Genomic DNA, 15,477 nt, shown 5'->3' on the forward strand with positions numbered 1-15,477 from the left:
ACTTGAACCAGTGACTTCGCCCATGAAGTAAATCATCGCACTTACGGTCCAACAAATTGGTAGAGACTCAATAGAACAACGAACCAAAGAAGTTAGCTAATTCTCTTAGGATGGATTCCACTCTTGAGAGAGAGAGAGAGAGAGAGAGAGAGAGAGAGAGAGAGAGAGAGGGTACGTGTAGGAGTGTGTTTTGTTTATTTTATTTTAGATGAAGGAAATGTGGAGAAAGAAAACATTCCCGCGAACTACGGTATTTTAAGGAGCAGAATGTCCATAGCTCATTGTCCAAACATTTTAACTAACTAACTAACTGACTGACTTTTTGAATAATGATCCTAAAATGTCTCTTATCCAGGCCTTGCTCCATTCACGTGAATAGGTTTAAAAAAAGAAAGGCATTTCAAAAGCCATTGGTTGTTTGACAAAAACAACAATATATAAAGGAAACAACAAAACACAAAAACAAGGAGAATACAGAGGACGAAGAACAACCGGTCGCATTGCCTTGGTTTGTAACCTTAAGGCAGAGGGTCGCATTGCCTTGGTTTGTAACCTTAAGGCAGAGAGAAACCTCTGCCTTAAGTGCTGTCATTGTCTCAAGCAAGGTAAATCAAACCATGGCATTTCAGGATTTTGACCATATATCAGAACGACGGAAAAATGAGAGGAAGCAAAAGGTGAAAAAGAGGATAATCATTGCGTTAGTTTCTACTGTTGCCGTTGTCCTCCTGATTGCTGCTGCAATTTGCGGTGTGATGTATAGCAACCATCACTCGGATCATTCCAACAATGGCAGTTCTTCTCCACAAGCTAAACCAGAAAAAGAGATATCACAATCCCAAAAGGCGGTTAAAATGATATGTGCACCCACAGATTACAAGCAAACATGCGAAACCAGCCTCTCAAAGGCTGTAAGTTCCAACTCCTCTACTGCGGCACCAGAACCCAAAGATCTCCTTAAGGCTGCCATCTCAGTGGTTGCCGATGAGATCAAGATTGCCATCAATCACACCTCCTCCTTCAAATTTGACACCCCTGAACTCAAAGGGGCTTTCGAAGATTGCATGCTACTCCTAGAAGACGCCATGGAAGAATTGAATAGCTCCATTTCAAATGTGGCCGGACAAAGTTTGGGAAAACTCAACTCAAACACCCCTGACTTGAATAATTGGCTGAGCGCCGTGATGTCTTACCAACAGACGTGCATTGATGGATTCCCAGAAGGGGAATTGAAATCCTCTCTGGAGAAAGCCTTAAAGAATGCAAGGGAACTCACCAGCAATGCTCTTGCTATTATCAACCAGGTCTCTTCTGTATTTTCCAAATTTATGCAGGCACCACCTGCCACCAACCGACACCTTCTCTCCTATGATCACCCTTCCTTGGGCAAGGATGGGCTTCCAACATGGATGACACATGAGGATCGAAGAATGCTAAAAGCACAACCTGCCAAACTCACCCCCAACGTGATTGTGGCAAAAGATGGTAGCGAAAAGTTTACTTCCATTTCTGCTGCACTAGCAGCAATCCCCCCAAATTACCAAGGACGGTAGGGGTACTATTCCATTTGGTTTGCTTTCTTTCGCATGAAAAAAGTTGTTAATCCAGTGGGAGTCTATTATTTTAATCATCCACATTTGCCACAATGCAGGTACATTATATACGTAAAAGAAGGGATTTACGAGGAGTACGTTACAGTGACCCAAAAGATGGTTAATATTACTATGTATGGTGATGGGTCACAAAAGACTATTATCACGGGAAACAAAAACTTCGTTGATGGAACTCGAACATTCCAAACTGCAACTTTTGGTATGTTAACAGACAATCAAGAGGAATTAAGCTCTCTCTCTTCGGGTTTTTTTTTTTTTTTTTTGTGAATCACGCTATTTGGTTCATGACCAGCTAACTAAGAACATAAAAATACTAGATCCTAATTTCATCCGTAACTTGCTGATTCTTCTCTTAATTATCTTATCTGCAGCGGCTTTAGGAGATGGTTTTATGGCCCAATCAATGGGATTTAGAAATACAGCTGGTCCAGAAAAGCATCAAGCGGTGGCCCTCAGAGTCCAAGCAGATCGTTCAATATTCCTCAACTGCCGTATGGAAGGGTACCAAGACACCTTATACGCTCAAACCCACCGACAATTCTATCGTAGTTGTCTCATCACTGGAACTATCGACTTCATCTTCGGTGATTCGGCTGCCATCTTTCAAAACTGTGTGATGTACGTCAGGAGGCCATTGGATAACCAACAAACCATTGTCACTGCCCAAGGACGAACCGATAGGCATGAGACCACAGGAATAGTTATACAAAACTGCCGTATTTTGGCAGATGCCTCGCTTGAGCCTGACAAGACAAAGATTAAAAGTTATCTAGGAAGGCCATGGAAGGAATTCTCAAGAACCATAATAATGCAATCAGAGATTGGTGATCTTATTCATCCTGATGGATGGCTACCATGGGACAAGGACTTTGGCCTCAAGACATTGTATTATGCAGAGTTCAACAATAAAGGTCCTGGAGCCAGTGTTGCCGCAAGAGTAAAGTGGCCTGGTTTAAAAGTTATTAACAAGGATGAGGCGACCCAATATACAGTAGGTCCTTTCATACAAGGTGATTCTTGGGTAAATGCTGCCGGTGTTCCTGTTCATTTTGGACTATTTTAACGTTGACTTCTCATTTATCATTAGTTGATCATAATAGTTTCGCAACGTGAAGAGGGCCCAACACCTTTCACCAGCAGAGTACAGCAAATGATTTCACTTGGTTGGAACGGCATACACTATTTCAGTGGTTGATTGTTTGTGGTTGCCCTATGGTTTTGAGAACAAGAGAAGTAATAAAAAGGTGGGAAAATACAAATTTTGTTCGGTACATATATTTTTGAACTATAACTAAAGAAATGTTCGGCGCTTTGCTCAATCCATATTCTACCCAATTTAAGCTCAAGGTAGCTATTTTCTCATAAAAGTCAGGAAGGGTCCATCTCCAGCTTTTGTGATGTTATAAGACTCGAGCTCAGTATCATTTTACTTTGATAACCATTTGCAAGTGCTTAATGTCAGCAGTTTACTCTATAAAGTTAACTAGAACCTGATATAAGTTTTTTGCAACAAAGATCATGTAGCAATGATCTGTGATAACACACATATATACCAATAGTACAATGGTGTACACCACGAATCCATGATTACTGCCGCCATTAATAGTGATTGGGAGAAAAAGGCACCGTAAGTTTGTTTTTCTTCTTTTTTTAATTCCTCCCTCATCACCGTCGATCTCATGTGATGAACATCACTGAAATCACCATAAGCACCCTCCCAATATGGTTCCACCCTTTTATATATTTACATATTCACAACCAGACGTTAAATATTTGAGTCAATTTCCAACATTTCTAACATCAATAAAGTTTTCAGAGAAACTAGATCTACTTCTCCTATCCAGCGGCAGCCCTGTTGTGTTCACTACATTTGTACCATGCATGCATGATGCATAGACATGTATCACCACAACCACCGAGCCAGAGAAGTAATCCTTAGGATCAACGAACTATTTTGTTGTAAAAGGATTTATGGGCGAATTTGTAGTCTAGTATGCTAAAACGTTTACAATATTCTGACCCGAAAGCAATATTATACAAGCCACTGTACATTGTGAATATTACAGAAACTGTAACACCCATGCTTAAACAATTTTGACAAGCAAAATTTCGTGAGATGCTACTTTTTAAGAGAATCTGAAAATAAAAACTACGAAAATATGAAAAACTAAAATGGAAGTTGAGTTAATAGAATGTAATAGAGTATACTGTATACGTGGAAGAAAAGAAAGATGTAACGCCAAACCTGGAAGAAAAGAAACACGCAAAAAAAGATTTTACATCACGAAGGTAAAGCCAAACTTGGAAAAAACGAAACAAGCACAAAAAATATTTGACATCACGAAGGTTGTTTTCATCTGATCATAAAAAAAAAAAAGGTTGTTTCATAGACCTTTGTTATTCATCTTCGAAGCGCGACTGCACTGTTCACTGTTAGTACTGAAGTGAAAGTTTAACTGCACTACAAATTAACTTCTCAAGTTAGTCGTGGGCTTCGCTGGCAAACTAGGATTTGCAAGACATAAGTGTCGGGGAATTACTTTAAATCTTTGAAAGTCAAAATCATTGTAGTTGTCTAACGAAACAACAAACAAGTTTTAGTACTCCTATATTTTTGACCAAACAGAGAAAGCAGAGAGATACGGAGAAGGGATGGGTGGCACACTCCGCTCTAGCAGGACCAAGGCCCGTGCAAAGTGGTGTGACATTTGCTACTTTCATGTCCTATTTAGAATAGACTTGCTTAGCATCACTATTGTTAGAAACATGTATGAAAGATTGAGTCTCACATTGGATAACTAGAAAAAGAGTTGAACTTTATACAATTAGATAATTCATCACTTACAAGGCAGCCTTATAAGTGGATATAGGTCACTCAATGTATATTGGGTCCAGGTAACGTGGTGCGGACTCTGTGGATACTTTTTAAGGGATTGGACCTACGCCCACATGGGAGAACCTCACGCGAATTAGACTCCCAACAAGTGGTACTGGCTAACAATTTATGGGTGGAGCGAGCAAGTGGCTCTCAATGAAATAGGTGCCCAAAACAAGCTCGGGTACGGACACAGTGTCGGAAAATATCTGTCACGCCCTCGATTTTCAACATAATTAAGTAATACATTTCAATAAAAGAGAAACCTCGCATATCATATACGTTACCCAAAGGAGTTCCCACCTGTTTAATTTACAAACAAGTCCTTGAGTTTAGACAATTACAACTTTAGTCAAAAGAAAATTCAGTAGTAATTATTTACAAAACCATCTTTAACGAATTGAGATCTTTACAAAGATGACGAAGCAACTAGTGATGTCAGCTTCAAAAAGTCTTTTACTGTCAAGCACACAATGCATGTAATCTATTGCCCGGCATCAGAACCTGAAAAGAAAGATTTGGTTGAGCTACACTAGCCCAGTAGAGAATTCTAAGCTCAAGCTATATGTAGTTTGAATGAATCATACACCGAGAATGAATGAGTATGGACAGATACGCCTATAATACAAGTGACTACCAACAAGCTGCAAATTATCGCCTAAGAGTCCTAGATTTCACATCAATGTCACTAGCCGTTTACTTCTTTAACTAGTTATGTTATTAAGCTCACTTCATTCCACATTTGTCTATAATCAAATCAAACATCTTATTCTTCTTTGTACAGTAGTACAATCTTTCTCGTGTCCACATTGACCTTCATTAAATCCCTTTATTGCAAAACCTTTCTTTTCTTTTAATCCAGTATTTCCCATCAATCATCACTAGGGTCACCTCAGGTCTAGTTCCCTCGAGCGCAGGGTCACCCCGAGTCTTTTCTCTTAACAATAATAATCAGTTGGGGTCACCTCGGGTCTCGTTCCCTCGAGCGTAGGGTCACCCCAAGTCTTTTCCTCCAATAATATGAATCAGTTGGGTCACCTCGGGTCTAGTTCCCTCGAGCGTAGGGTCACCCCGAGTCTTTTCCCTCAATAACGACCACTTGGGTCACCTTTCACACTTTTCACAATCGACATCAATTCATAATCAATTTCATCATCCCTTTGACGGTTATACCACTGAATTTTAATTAATCATTACGTGGCTCCACAAATGTACATGTTCATGCCTTTTCATTGGTTTACCCATTCGCATCTAACATAGCATATCAAGCCTGTACGTATAATCCTACCATACCTTATCCATTAGTTTCTACACTTGAACCTCATAGAGAGAGTGTTAAAAGGATTAAAAGACTTGACGAGTCGTGAGGACACAAGTTATTTTATCATCTCAAACAATTCTTTCTCACATCATTTTCACTTCAAGCATTTTAAACAATCTACCAATCCACCACGTTGATTACATCTCAAACCGCTCCTAACTGTCATCCATATCAAGACTCTGATTAATTAATTAATACACACCTTTTCCTTTAAGTGCACCCTAATCCCACACGTCCTCACCGTACCTCTAAGTACATTTCCCGTACCTTTACAAGCCACAAATTTACCCACGACTAGACTCTACGATGCCCGATTATCTAGTTTCTATACTCGGAGTCCGTAAAAGCATGTACTAAAGGAATCTAAGAATTTTACGAGTCGAGAGAGAGAACGGATTGCACTACTACTCGTCGAATCCCTAGACATGTTCACTCTAGTCCATTGAATGCCACTCTAAGTGAGAAACGAGTAATACTCACCAAAACACTTGGAAGGATGCGTAAACAAACCCATTAGAGTCAATGAAAAGCTTCGACATGCGAGTTGAAAGATATATGGAAGCAGCTGAAAGATACTGCAGCAGCTCAAAGAAGCAGCTGGAAGCCCTAATCTCCTACCGGTAGGCAAGCAAGTCCTACCGGTAGAACTTTGAAAACGGAAACGCAACCTACCGGTAGGCAAGCAAGTCCTACCGGTAGAACTCAAAAACCTAAAGGCCAATACTACAATTCTTGCCTGACCTACCGGTAGATGAAAAATTCCTACCGGTAGAAACTGAAAACAGAAAGGCCAACATTCAAGTCCGTGCTTGAACTCGAAAACCTAAAGGCCAATACTACAATTCTTGCCTGACCTACCGGTAGATGAAAAATTCCTACCGGTAGAAATTTAAAACAGAAAGGCCAACATTCAAGTCCGTGCTTGACCTACCGGTCGGTAGAAGATTGGTACGTTGAGCAGCTTTTGAGCTGCTGCTATACGTTTGAGCTGGTTGACGAAATTTCTCAAACGTTCTACCGGTAGGTGAAAAGTTCCTACCGGTAGGGAATCAATTTTCTGGTAAAGTAACAATGTTCTACCGGTAGAAAGGACGGGCCTACCGGTAGGAATCCAGGAAAAATAGACAATTCTGACAGCAACTACGAATTTTCAATCCAAACTTAAACACGACATTACAAGCACGATTCATGCACCAAATCACTCATAAAACATATAAAGAGAGGTAGAATTCCCTACCTCAAGTCGAGAAGCGAAACCCACGCAAGCTAAGCAAGCCCTAGCTCTCCAAACTTCGAAATAAACTGAATACTCCTCTTCCGAGCAAGACCCACGAGATTCAAGGTTGGAGTCGCGTATAGAAGTCAAAATGGAGGTGGGTTTGTATGGGTTTTGCACCAATTTGGTGGGCTTTGGTGGAGAGGTCGGGAGAGAGAGATGAGGGCCGGAGAGAGACGAGAGAATTAGAGAGAGAGACAGCCGAGAGAAAAATGAGAAGGGGAAAATGTTCCCTGGCAATAATAGAGGTGGGGGAAATAATCCCATGCCCTCACACCACACACTCACACATGCACCTCTCATCTATTTACCTTTATATCCTTCTACAAATACGCCATTCCATATATTCACACCGTTTATCTCGACAAGCCGTACAATTATATAAAAAAAAATATAGGACTAAAATACGGGTCTCTACACCATCTAGATACTTGTTGTAAGTAAAAGTCACACGTTTAAAATCTACCTAGAATGAGAAGGAGAGGTGTAAGAATGATGATGGCGAAAATACACAATGTGTTTGGTCCGAAGAAGGGAGGAAATTAAGAGTGAGGATTAGGCTTGTGATGTTGGAAGATAAGTGAAATAAAAATGAAGAATCCAAACACTGTTTGAGAAGAAAGAGAATTGAAATTTATAAAATATATATAGGTATCATGAATAGTAAAATATCATTCACACAGGAACAAGTGTCATATATTATTGACTAAGGCAACACTTACTATCTTAAATAGGTACATCACAACTCTTAGATCAAAACCATCAACAAAACGTAGAGTGATTTTGTTAAAAATAAGAAGATAGTTTTGTAAATTTTTGACCAAAAGATGTAGAATTACTTACTACAGAAACAAGTGTCATATACCATTAACTAATGCAACACCTACTATTTTACGAGGCTAAACTTACTGTAGAGCATGACAACACTTACTAAGTATCTTATAAGGCTCTACTAATGGTTGAGATGAAACCAATCTGATCCAACGGTTCAGAGACCATGGGAGTATGGTGCTCCCAAACCGCTTGGGAGCACCACAGCCGTTGCCGTTCCAAACAGGTCATTAGTTGAGTGGGCCGTATGTGGGAAAATTTCAAAATACCCCTCAACTTTTATACCAAAATTCAATTAGACTCTCAACTTTTTAAAAACTTCAATTTTACTCCCAACGTTATCTTCCGTTAATCAAAACGCCCCCTTCCGTCCAAATGACTAACGGATTCCGTTAAAAGCTCCGTTAAATAGCGTCCCGGTCGAATTTCGATAATCCAAGCTGCTCAATGTGATTAAAACGTGATTTTAACGGTACCCACGAGAAATCAGCAAAAAAAATGACCGGAAAAGGCTTCATCTCAGTAATTTTTTATTGAATAGTTCAATCTATTCAATAAAAAATTGCTCACATCAAGTTTTTCCTGGTCATTTTTTTTGTTCATTTCTCGCAGATACCCTTAAAAATCATGTTCTAATCACATTGAGCAGCTCGAATCATCGAAATTCGATCGAAAAATTGGAGGTGCAGACCGAAGCAAAATCCGGACGTTCAAACTTGAACAAAATCTGGATCGATCTGCACCTCCCCTTTTCCAATCGAATTTCGATGATCTAAGCCGCTCAATATAATTCAAACGTGATTTTAAGGGTACAAGCGAGAGATCAACAAAAAAAATGATCGGAAAGGGCTTCATCTGAACAGTTTTTGTTGAACTATTTAATAAAAAACTATTCAGATAAAGCCCTTTTCGGTCATTTTTTTTTGCTGATTTCTCATGGGTACTTTTAAAATCACACTTTGAACCCATTGAGTGGCTCAGATCATCGAAATTCGATCGGGACGCTATTTAACGGAGTTTTTAACGAAATCCGCTAGTCATTCTGACGGAAGGGGGCGTTTTGATTAAAGGAAGATAACGTTGGGTAAAATTGAAGTTTTTAAAAAGTTGGGAGTCTAATTGAATTTTGGTGTAAAGGTTGGGGGTATTTTAAAATTTTTCCCGCCGTATGCCCTTCAAAGCTTCCCCTGTACGCTTTTTGTCTGTGTACAAGTGCAAGTTTTTGGCGCCTCTCTCCAACTCCAACTCGTTCGAATCTCTCTCTCTCTCTCTCTCTCTCTCTCTCTCTCAACCCAGGCAGAAATCGACAATGGAGCAGCTAAGGAACCAGAAGATGGCTCAAGAACACGACGAACTGGAAGAGATGCAACAGCATGGTCCTTTACCTGTTGAACAACTTCAGGTAACCCTTCTCTTCCTTCCACCCAACCCTCTCTGAAGCGGCCTCTCTTTCGTCCGCATATTCTTACGTCTTTCTCCTCAAGGGGTTATCGCTCGATTACCATCGGAGAAGCAAAATTGTTTTTTTTTTTTTTTTTTACTGATCTTGTTTTTTTCTTTTCAGAAGAATGTGACCAATTTTATCCAGTCAGGTTTTTTTAATAAGATCCCCAAATGGGTTTTCGCATTGGTTTCAACTATTAGCTTCGTTTTTCTTGTCGCAGTTTTGAGTACTTATTTACCTTCCAAGGGCTAGGGTTTTTGCACATTTTTGGGTCGATAATTCTTGTATGAGACCCTATTTTGTTGAGAAACCCTAATTTTACCTTGTGAAAAATTGGTTGGTTTCTAGCTAACCGATGATGACACATCGACATTTGATTGGTTGCAGAGGGATTTCCCTTTATTTCGATGGAGACACTTGGAATGTTATATTAATTCGTCTATCTATTTTCACATCAAAAATTCAGGCATCTGGAATTGCTGCCATGGATATAAAGAAGCTTAAAGATGCTGGTCTCTGTACAGTTGAATCTGTTGCATACTCCCCAAGGAAAGATCTTCTGCACATCAAGGGAATCAGCGATGCTAAAGTCGACAAGATTGTCGAGGCAGGTACATTTTACTGTTTCTGTTGCTTCTGGCCCCCCTTCAATTTCATCCACGCATTTGAGTGATGCAATGATAAAGTAAACTAATGAAAGTTCCATCTTTCCATGTTTGTTAACAGCTTCCAAATTGGTGCCTCTGGGTTTTACTAGTGCTAGCCAACTCCATGCACAAAGGCTGGAAATAATTCAGATTACTTCTGGATCAAGGGAACTTGACAAGGTCTTAGAGGGTAATTTTCCTTGATGTTATGTGCAATGAAGGATGCCTTGAATTATGCTAATACCTAAATTCTCTGGCATGGAAGTACTTGTCTTGAAGTGGTAACATCTAGCCTTGTAAGCTCATGTAGCTGTATTTGACAGGAGGAATTGAAACTGGATCTATTACTGAACTATATGGCGAGTTTAGAGCTGGAAAGACTCAGCTTTGTCACACACTATGTGTCACTTGCCAAGTAAGACGTGCCTGTTTCTCCATCACAGTATCTACAGCCATTAATACATATCACAGAACTCTCATTACAGTAACAATAAATTTTTGGCAACATTGTATAATGATAAGGACATCCACGAAGGGCGTAATGATTTTTGTTTCGTTGCCCTTTCCTCCTTTTGTCATTTAGAATTCAACTCATTGGCCTGGAAAAGTTTACGATTCTGTTGACCTATTTGCAACATCCCTTTGTTTCATTGTCAAGTCAACCCATTAATACTTACTTTTACATTTTTAATACATCAGCTTCCTTTAGATCAAGGGGGTGGTGAGGGAAAAGCAATGTACATAGATGCTGAGGGCACATTCAGGCCACAGAGACTTCTGCAAATAGCAGATAGGTGTTGTGCTGCTACCCTTACCTAAACACAGTCTCCTTACTTTGGAGTTCGTAGTTGTTAATTGCCTGAATGGTGCAGGTTTGGATTGAATGGCGCTGATGTTTTGGAGAACGTAGCCTATGCCAGAGCATACAATACTGATCATCAATCAAGGCTTTTGCTTGAAGCTGCTTCAATGATGGTGGAAACGAGGTATTGTTTGTTTCAAGAGGCTTGTCAGTTATTTTGCTTGATTTTGTGTTGGCCAGATTAAACAACAGAGTTGCCTCTGTTTTCCCTTTGATAAGTCCGGTTCTCTTCTTTCCTTTCTTTTGGTGATGTTATTTTAAGACAAGATTCACCGCCTTAATTAACAAATTGTAATGGCTACCAGATGTAACTTCTTGTCCGTGATTCATGATTGACCCTAAAAAGAATTCTGGAGATTTTGATTTGGACTTTGAAATTGATGTTTACTCAAGGCTCATAGACCGTTTTTTGTCTTTTTTCAAGGATGCCACTCTTATCGAACCAGTTGTACAGAGTTTCTTTTTGCGACAGTCAATTTAATTTGGATATTAGAATCTATTTTTACTATCTCGCCATGTCAACGCTTAGTTTAGCTTGGTTCAGTTTACTAGACCAAGTGAGAGTTAGCACTTCGTGCTGTAACTAACCTAGCTTGTGGTTGCATGTAAATTGTAAAGTATTGTAACCTACTTTAGAGGTGAATAGAATGGATAACTTCAACAATACAAAACCAACGCAATAGTATAAGCATCACTTGAAGTTTGTAGAGTATCCAAATCCAGATATCATCGAGTTCACTAAATTGTACAGCAAAAGAAAATGGATTATTCTGCAATTAAATGAAAAAGAATACCATGATACACAATTGAACTCTATTGTTTGCAACTTTATGGTGTGGGTTTAAGTCAGGGAATCAGCCTCGCCACTTAAATTTGGATAAAGCAGCCTACCTATTACCTCTCCCAAGCCCATTTGCAAACAATAAGCCTTGTGCACTTGGCTGGAACTTTTATTGGTAATTCAATACAAACCATTGACTAGTTTACCTTATCTCTAGTAGTTCATCTAGTTGATTTAACCTGTTACTGTAGTGATCTTTTACTGAATTTTGCTCAAATAGGTTTGCTCTCATGATAGTGGACAGTGCTACTGCTCTTTATAGAACAGATTTTTCTGGAAGAGGAGAGCTATCTGCCAGGCAAATGCATCTCGCCAAGTTCTTGAGAAGTCTTCAGAAACTAGCAGATGAGGTTGGTTTCTCTGTCCATCGTCGACACTGTTGAGTGTACAAAGATGATATGGTCATGTAAGAGGAATAACATTGCTGTTAGGATCGCATATTTAGTTGGTGTGGAATATTTTCCTTAGGCTATTGTACTTCTTAGTATTTCTTCATTTTGGTGTAGATGTAGATGCTACTTATCTTGCAGTTCATAATTTTTGTTTGTACTGCTTGTAATTGTAGTTTGGTGTAGCTGTTGTTATAACAAACCAAGTTGTTGCCCAAGTGGATGGTTCTGCCATTTTTGCTGGGCCTCAAATCAAACCCATTGGTGGCAACATCATGGCTCATGCCTCTACAACAAGGTATGCTTATGGCACTAGTGTTTTTCTTTCTATACCATTACTTTCTTTAAAGTTCACTATCCATGTCCATCTCTTTTCAGGCTTGCTCTCAGAAAGGGAAGAGGGGAGGAACGCATTTGTAAAGTAATTAGTTCTCCATGTCTTGCAGAAGCTGAAGCGCGCTTTCAGATTTCTGTGGAAGGTGTTACTGATGTTAAGGACTAATTCTTACCACCCCAAAATTTCCTTGAGGTTTTCTTGATGTATATTTGATCTTGGTCATCAACATGTGATATTGTGTAAGTCACGGAAATTAGTAGCAATTGTGTACTTTCTTCCTTGGCAATCCAAGCTTTCTGGATTTCTTCTTTTGGTTGTAATGTGATGACTGATGAGATGTTTCTCTCTTTTGTTTTGGTTTTCATAAGCATTCCTGTAATCCCACACGGGGTTGTTGCGCGAATATTTTAAGAGTTCAATCCTGCACTTGGATCTCTTAAGTGTTGCTTTAGAGCATCCGTATTAGTAATTCATCTCTGTTTTGCCGATGCTACCGTTAAAAGTTAGCTTGCTATAAAGCCATTTTGCTAGTTTTGCTTTTGTTATCCGTTGATTCATAACCGGGGCAGTTAGCCTAATGATTGTGTAACTATACTTAGGTGCAATGAGGTAGCAACTCAACTCGTATAGAGAGGATATCAATATTCTTATTGATGGGTTGGGATTGTTTTATTAGGATAATATAGCTTCTAAAATATAACAAAAGCAAAATCCATAGATTCATGTAATTTTGCAACAACTATTCATCATTCATCAGTTCAAATGCATTTCTTTTGCACAAAAGGTGAATTGCGGAAATGCATCTTGAGATTCAGGCGAATTGTGTGTGCTTTAACAATCATATAAACGAAAGCAATTTTTACAACCGTTAGATCACATCCTTTAAAATTTATGATCATACAATTAGGAAAAAACAAATAAGGAATACTTAATCTCACCTTTTTCTACCAAATCTCAATCTCTCTCTCTTAAATTGGTAATGATACTTTGTGAAAATGGAAAAGTGTTCGGAGGCAAATGTGTTCATGCACGAGAATTACTAAGAGATATAAAACTTTTGTTGAAAGTGCCTTTAGACGCAGGCAATTCGCTAGTTTCTATTAATTTGGGTTGACAATAAAAGAAGAAACTACATGTAGAGACCCGAATAATTTTAATTTTTGAATTGTTAACTAAATGCCTAATCGAGAAAATATGGATAAATTGGCGGATATTTGGATTGAGGACTAGAGTGAAAGAATAGAGAATTGAGGGAGCGTGGTGTAATAAAAATATACATGAGTATATATAGGGGTGTGTGAGGAGTAGGAGAACATTTTTTTTTATCTCCAGTCTCTCTCTCTCATCCGTTCTCCCTCTCTCTCCCTGCCGATCTCTTTCTCTCTCCTCTCCTCTCACTCAAAATTCCACATCATCTCCCAAAATCTTCGAGAATCAACCTCCCTCAGGCCTTCCATTCGCGTTCTTGAGCTCGGAGATCCGTGGGTCAAGCTTGAATCTAAGTTTCGAAGTTCGAAAGGTTAGGGCTCGTTCAAAAACGCTTGAATCTCGGTCATTGTTGCTAGGTAGGGACTTCTTTACCTCTTCTATGTGTTTATGTGTTGATTTGGTGTAGAATCATGCCTTGGGTTGTTGGATTTTGTTTGTTGAGCATGCCTTGAAAATCTGCTGAAATCGCTACCCGAAGACCCGTGGTATCGATACGGATTATGTGGCGTATCGATACAGTAAGCTTATCATTTTTGGACAGTTAGTGTTGTATCGATACGGATTATGCACGTATCGATACCAGAAGCTTAACTCCAGTTTTGCTCCTATTACTTCTCCGTCGATTGTTTTGACCCCCAATTACTTCTAAATCCTTTTGGACACCTCCTAACCTATCTTAAGCTTATCTAATTGACTTCCTTTGACTTCTCAATGCTATCCTTGTTCCGATGGTCTTCCGTTAGTAAGAATTGAATAAGAAATTACGTAGTTAAAATGTCGTTAGAGTCTATTCTATAGATTATTGATACTTGTGATTGTTCTTGGTTCATTTGTGATGACATAGGCATAACGTATGATGTCTCATCTATGAATGTGGTCATGGGTGAGTCTTAGCTTGTATATTGTATGAGAAAATAGTCGAATGGGTTGGAAGTTGGTTTAGGGAGTCCCGTAACGCAAGGGGGTGGAAATACGGAGACTTAGAGGGGTTTCGTAACGCAAGGGGTGGGAATACGGTAACCCGAGTCGTTAGGGATCACCGTGATGCACGGGGTGGTAACGCGGTAATCTTTGTGGCGTTGTACGGTAACGCAAGGGGTGGAAATACAAATGGTGGGAGTTTGGGTTAGCGAGTCGAGTTGGGATTATCTAAGTCATTTGTGTCACATGACTCATGCACTTAAACTGGATAGAAGTTCACTTTCAAGTCGGTTGAATAATATATATATTCAAGCTGAGTTTTCTTATCCTTCTTCGTTTGCACTTATCAACAAGTTTGCATTTAGCGTTGGTAAAGACTTTCCTACTGGGCTAGTGTAGCTCAACAAAACTTCTTTTCAGGTTCTAATGCTGGGCAATAGACTGCATGCAATGGTGTGCTTGGACATGAAGATTTTTTGGAAGCTAATTTCATTTAGTTACTTATTCATCTTTGAAATATACTAACTTTTGGCCAAATATGGCTTTGTAACTAATTTGCTCGTGAATTATCTTTTGACTAAAGTTTGTAACATCCTGAATATGTCGTATTGTATCTAAGTTAATTTGGGCCGTACTGCCAATGTTGTAATTCTTAAATCATGGGGACTTGTTTGTAAATTAAACAGGTGGGAAACTCTTTTGGGTAATATGTACAATGCGCGAAGTTTTTTTATTAAAATGTATTACTTATTTATGTTAAAAATAAGGGACGTGACATTACAATTCTTGAAAAAAAATTGCTATTTTTCTGCAGACTTTTTTCTATGAATTGTTGTAAAAGATTCTCAACTCTTTAGAATAAATAATACTATGCGTATTACGCACGGAAAACTAATCCTCTCTAAATTTCA

The 15,477-nt window shown here is 39.1% G+C and overlaps 2 protein-coding genes across 2 annotated transcripts; both read left to right on the top strand.

The window, feature by feature from the left end:
• Positions 1–394: 394 nt before the first annotated feature.
• On the top strand, positions 395–2,884 carry LOC131326870 (probable pectinesterase/pectinesterase inhibitor 13). The gene is made up of 4 exons (XM_058359779.1): positions 395–517; positions 554–1,549; positions 1,652–1,812; positions 1,985–2,884. Exons 2-4 carry the CDS (start codon positions 618–620, stop codon positions 2,674–2,676), a joined length of 1,785 nt encoding a protein of 594 aa, XP_058215762.1. The 5' UTR covers positions 395–517; positions 554–617; the 3' UTR covers positions 2,677–2,884.
• A 6,276-nt stretch (positions 2,885–9,160) lies between these two features.
• Positions 9,161–12,876, top strand: LOC131326873 (DNA repair protein RAD51 homolog). Its single transcript, XM_058359782.1, has 9 exons — positions 9,161–9,318; positions 9,827–9,971; positions 10,087–10,197; positions 10,331–10,422; positions 10,707–10,801; positions 10,880–10,993; positions 11,931–12,060; positions 12,276–12,397; positions 12,478–12,876. Exons 1-9 carry the CDS (start codon positions 9,226–9,228, stop codon positions 12,599–12,601), a joined length of 1,026 nt encoding a protein of 341 aa, XP_058215765.1. The 5' UTR covers positions 9,161–9,225; the 3' UTR covers positions 12,602–12,876.
• The last annotated feature ends 2,601 nt before the right edge of the window (positions 12,877–15,477 follow it).

The sequence above is a fragment of the Rhododendron vialii genome, chromosome 5a, assembly GCF_030253575.1.
Source record: "Rhododendron vialii isolate Sample 1 chromosome 5a, ASM3025357v1".
NCBI classification, from domain to species: Eukaryota; Viridiplantae; Streptophyta; class Magnoliopsida; order Ericales; family Ericaceae; genus Rhododendron; species Rhododendron vialii.

Coding starts and splice junctions, on each gene's coding strand:
- LOC131326870 (XM_058359779.1), top strand. CDS start 618: ATGGCATTTCAGGATTTTGACCATATATCAGAACGACGGAAAAATGAG. Junction 1,550..1,651: donor CCCCCAAATTACCAAGGACG/GTAGGGGTACTA, acceptor GCCACAATGCAG/GTACATTATATACGTAAAAG. Junction 1,813..1,984: donor ATTCCAAACTGCAACTTTTG/GTATGTTAACAG, acceptor TCTTATCTGCAG/CGGCTTTAGGAGATGGTTTT.
- LOC131326873 (XM_058359782.1), top strand. CDS start 9,226: ATGGAGCAGCTAAGGAACCAGAAGATGGCTCAAGAACACGACGAACTG. Junction 9,319..9,826: donor TACCTGTTGAACAACTTCAG/GTAACCCTTCTC, acceptor TCAAAAATTCAG/GCATCTGGAATTGCTGCCAT. Junction 9,972..10,086: donor CGACAAGATTGTCGAGGCAG/GTACATTTTACT, acceptor GTTTGTTAACAG/CTTCCAAATTGGTGCCTCTG.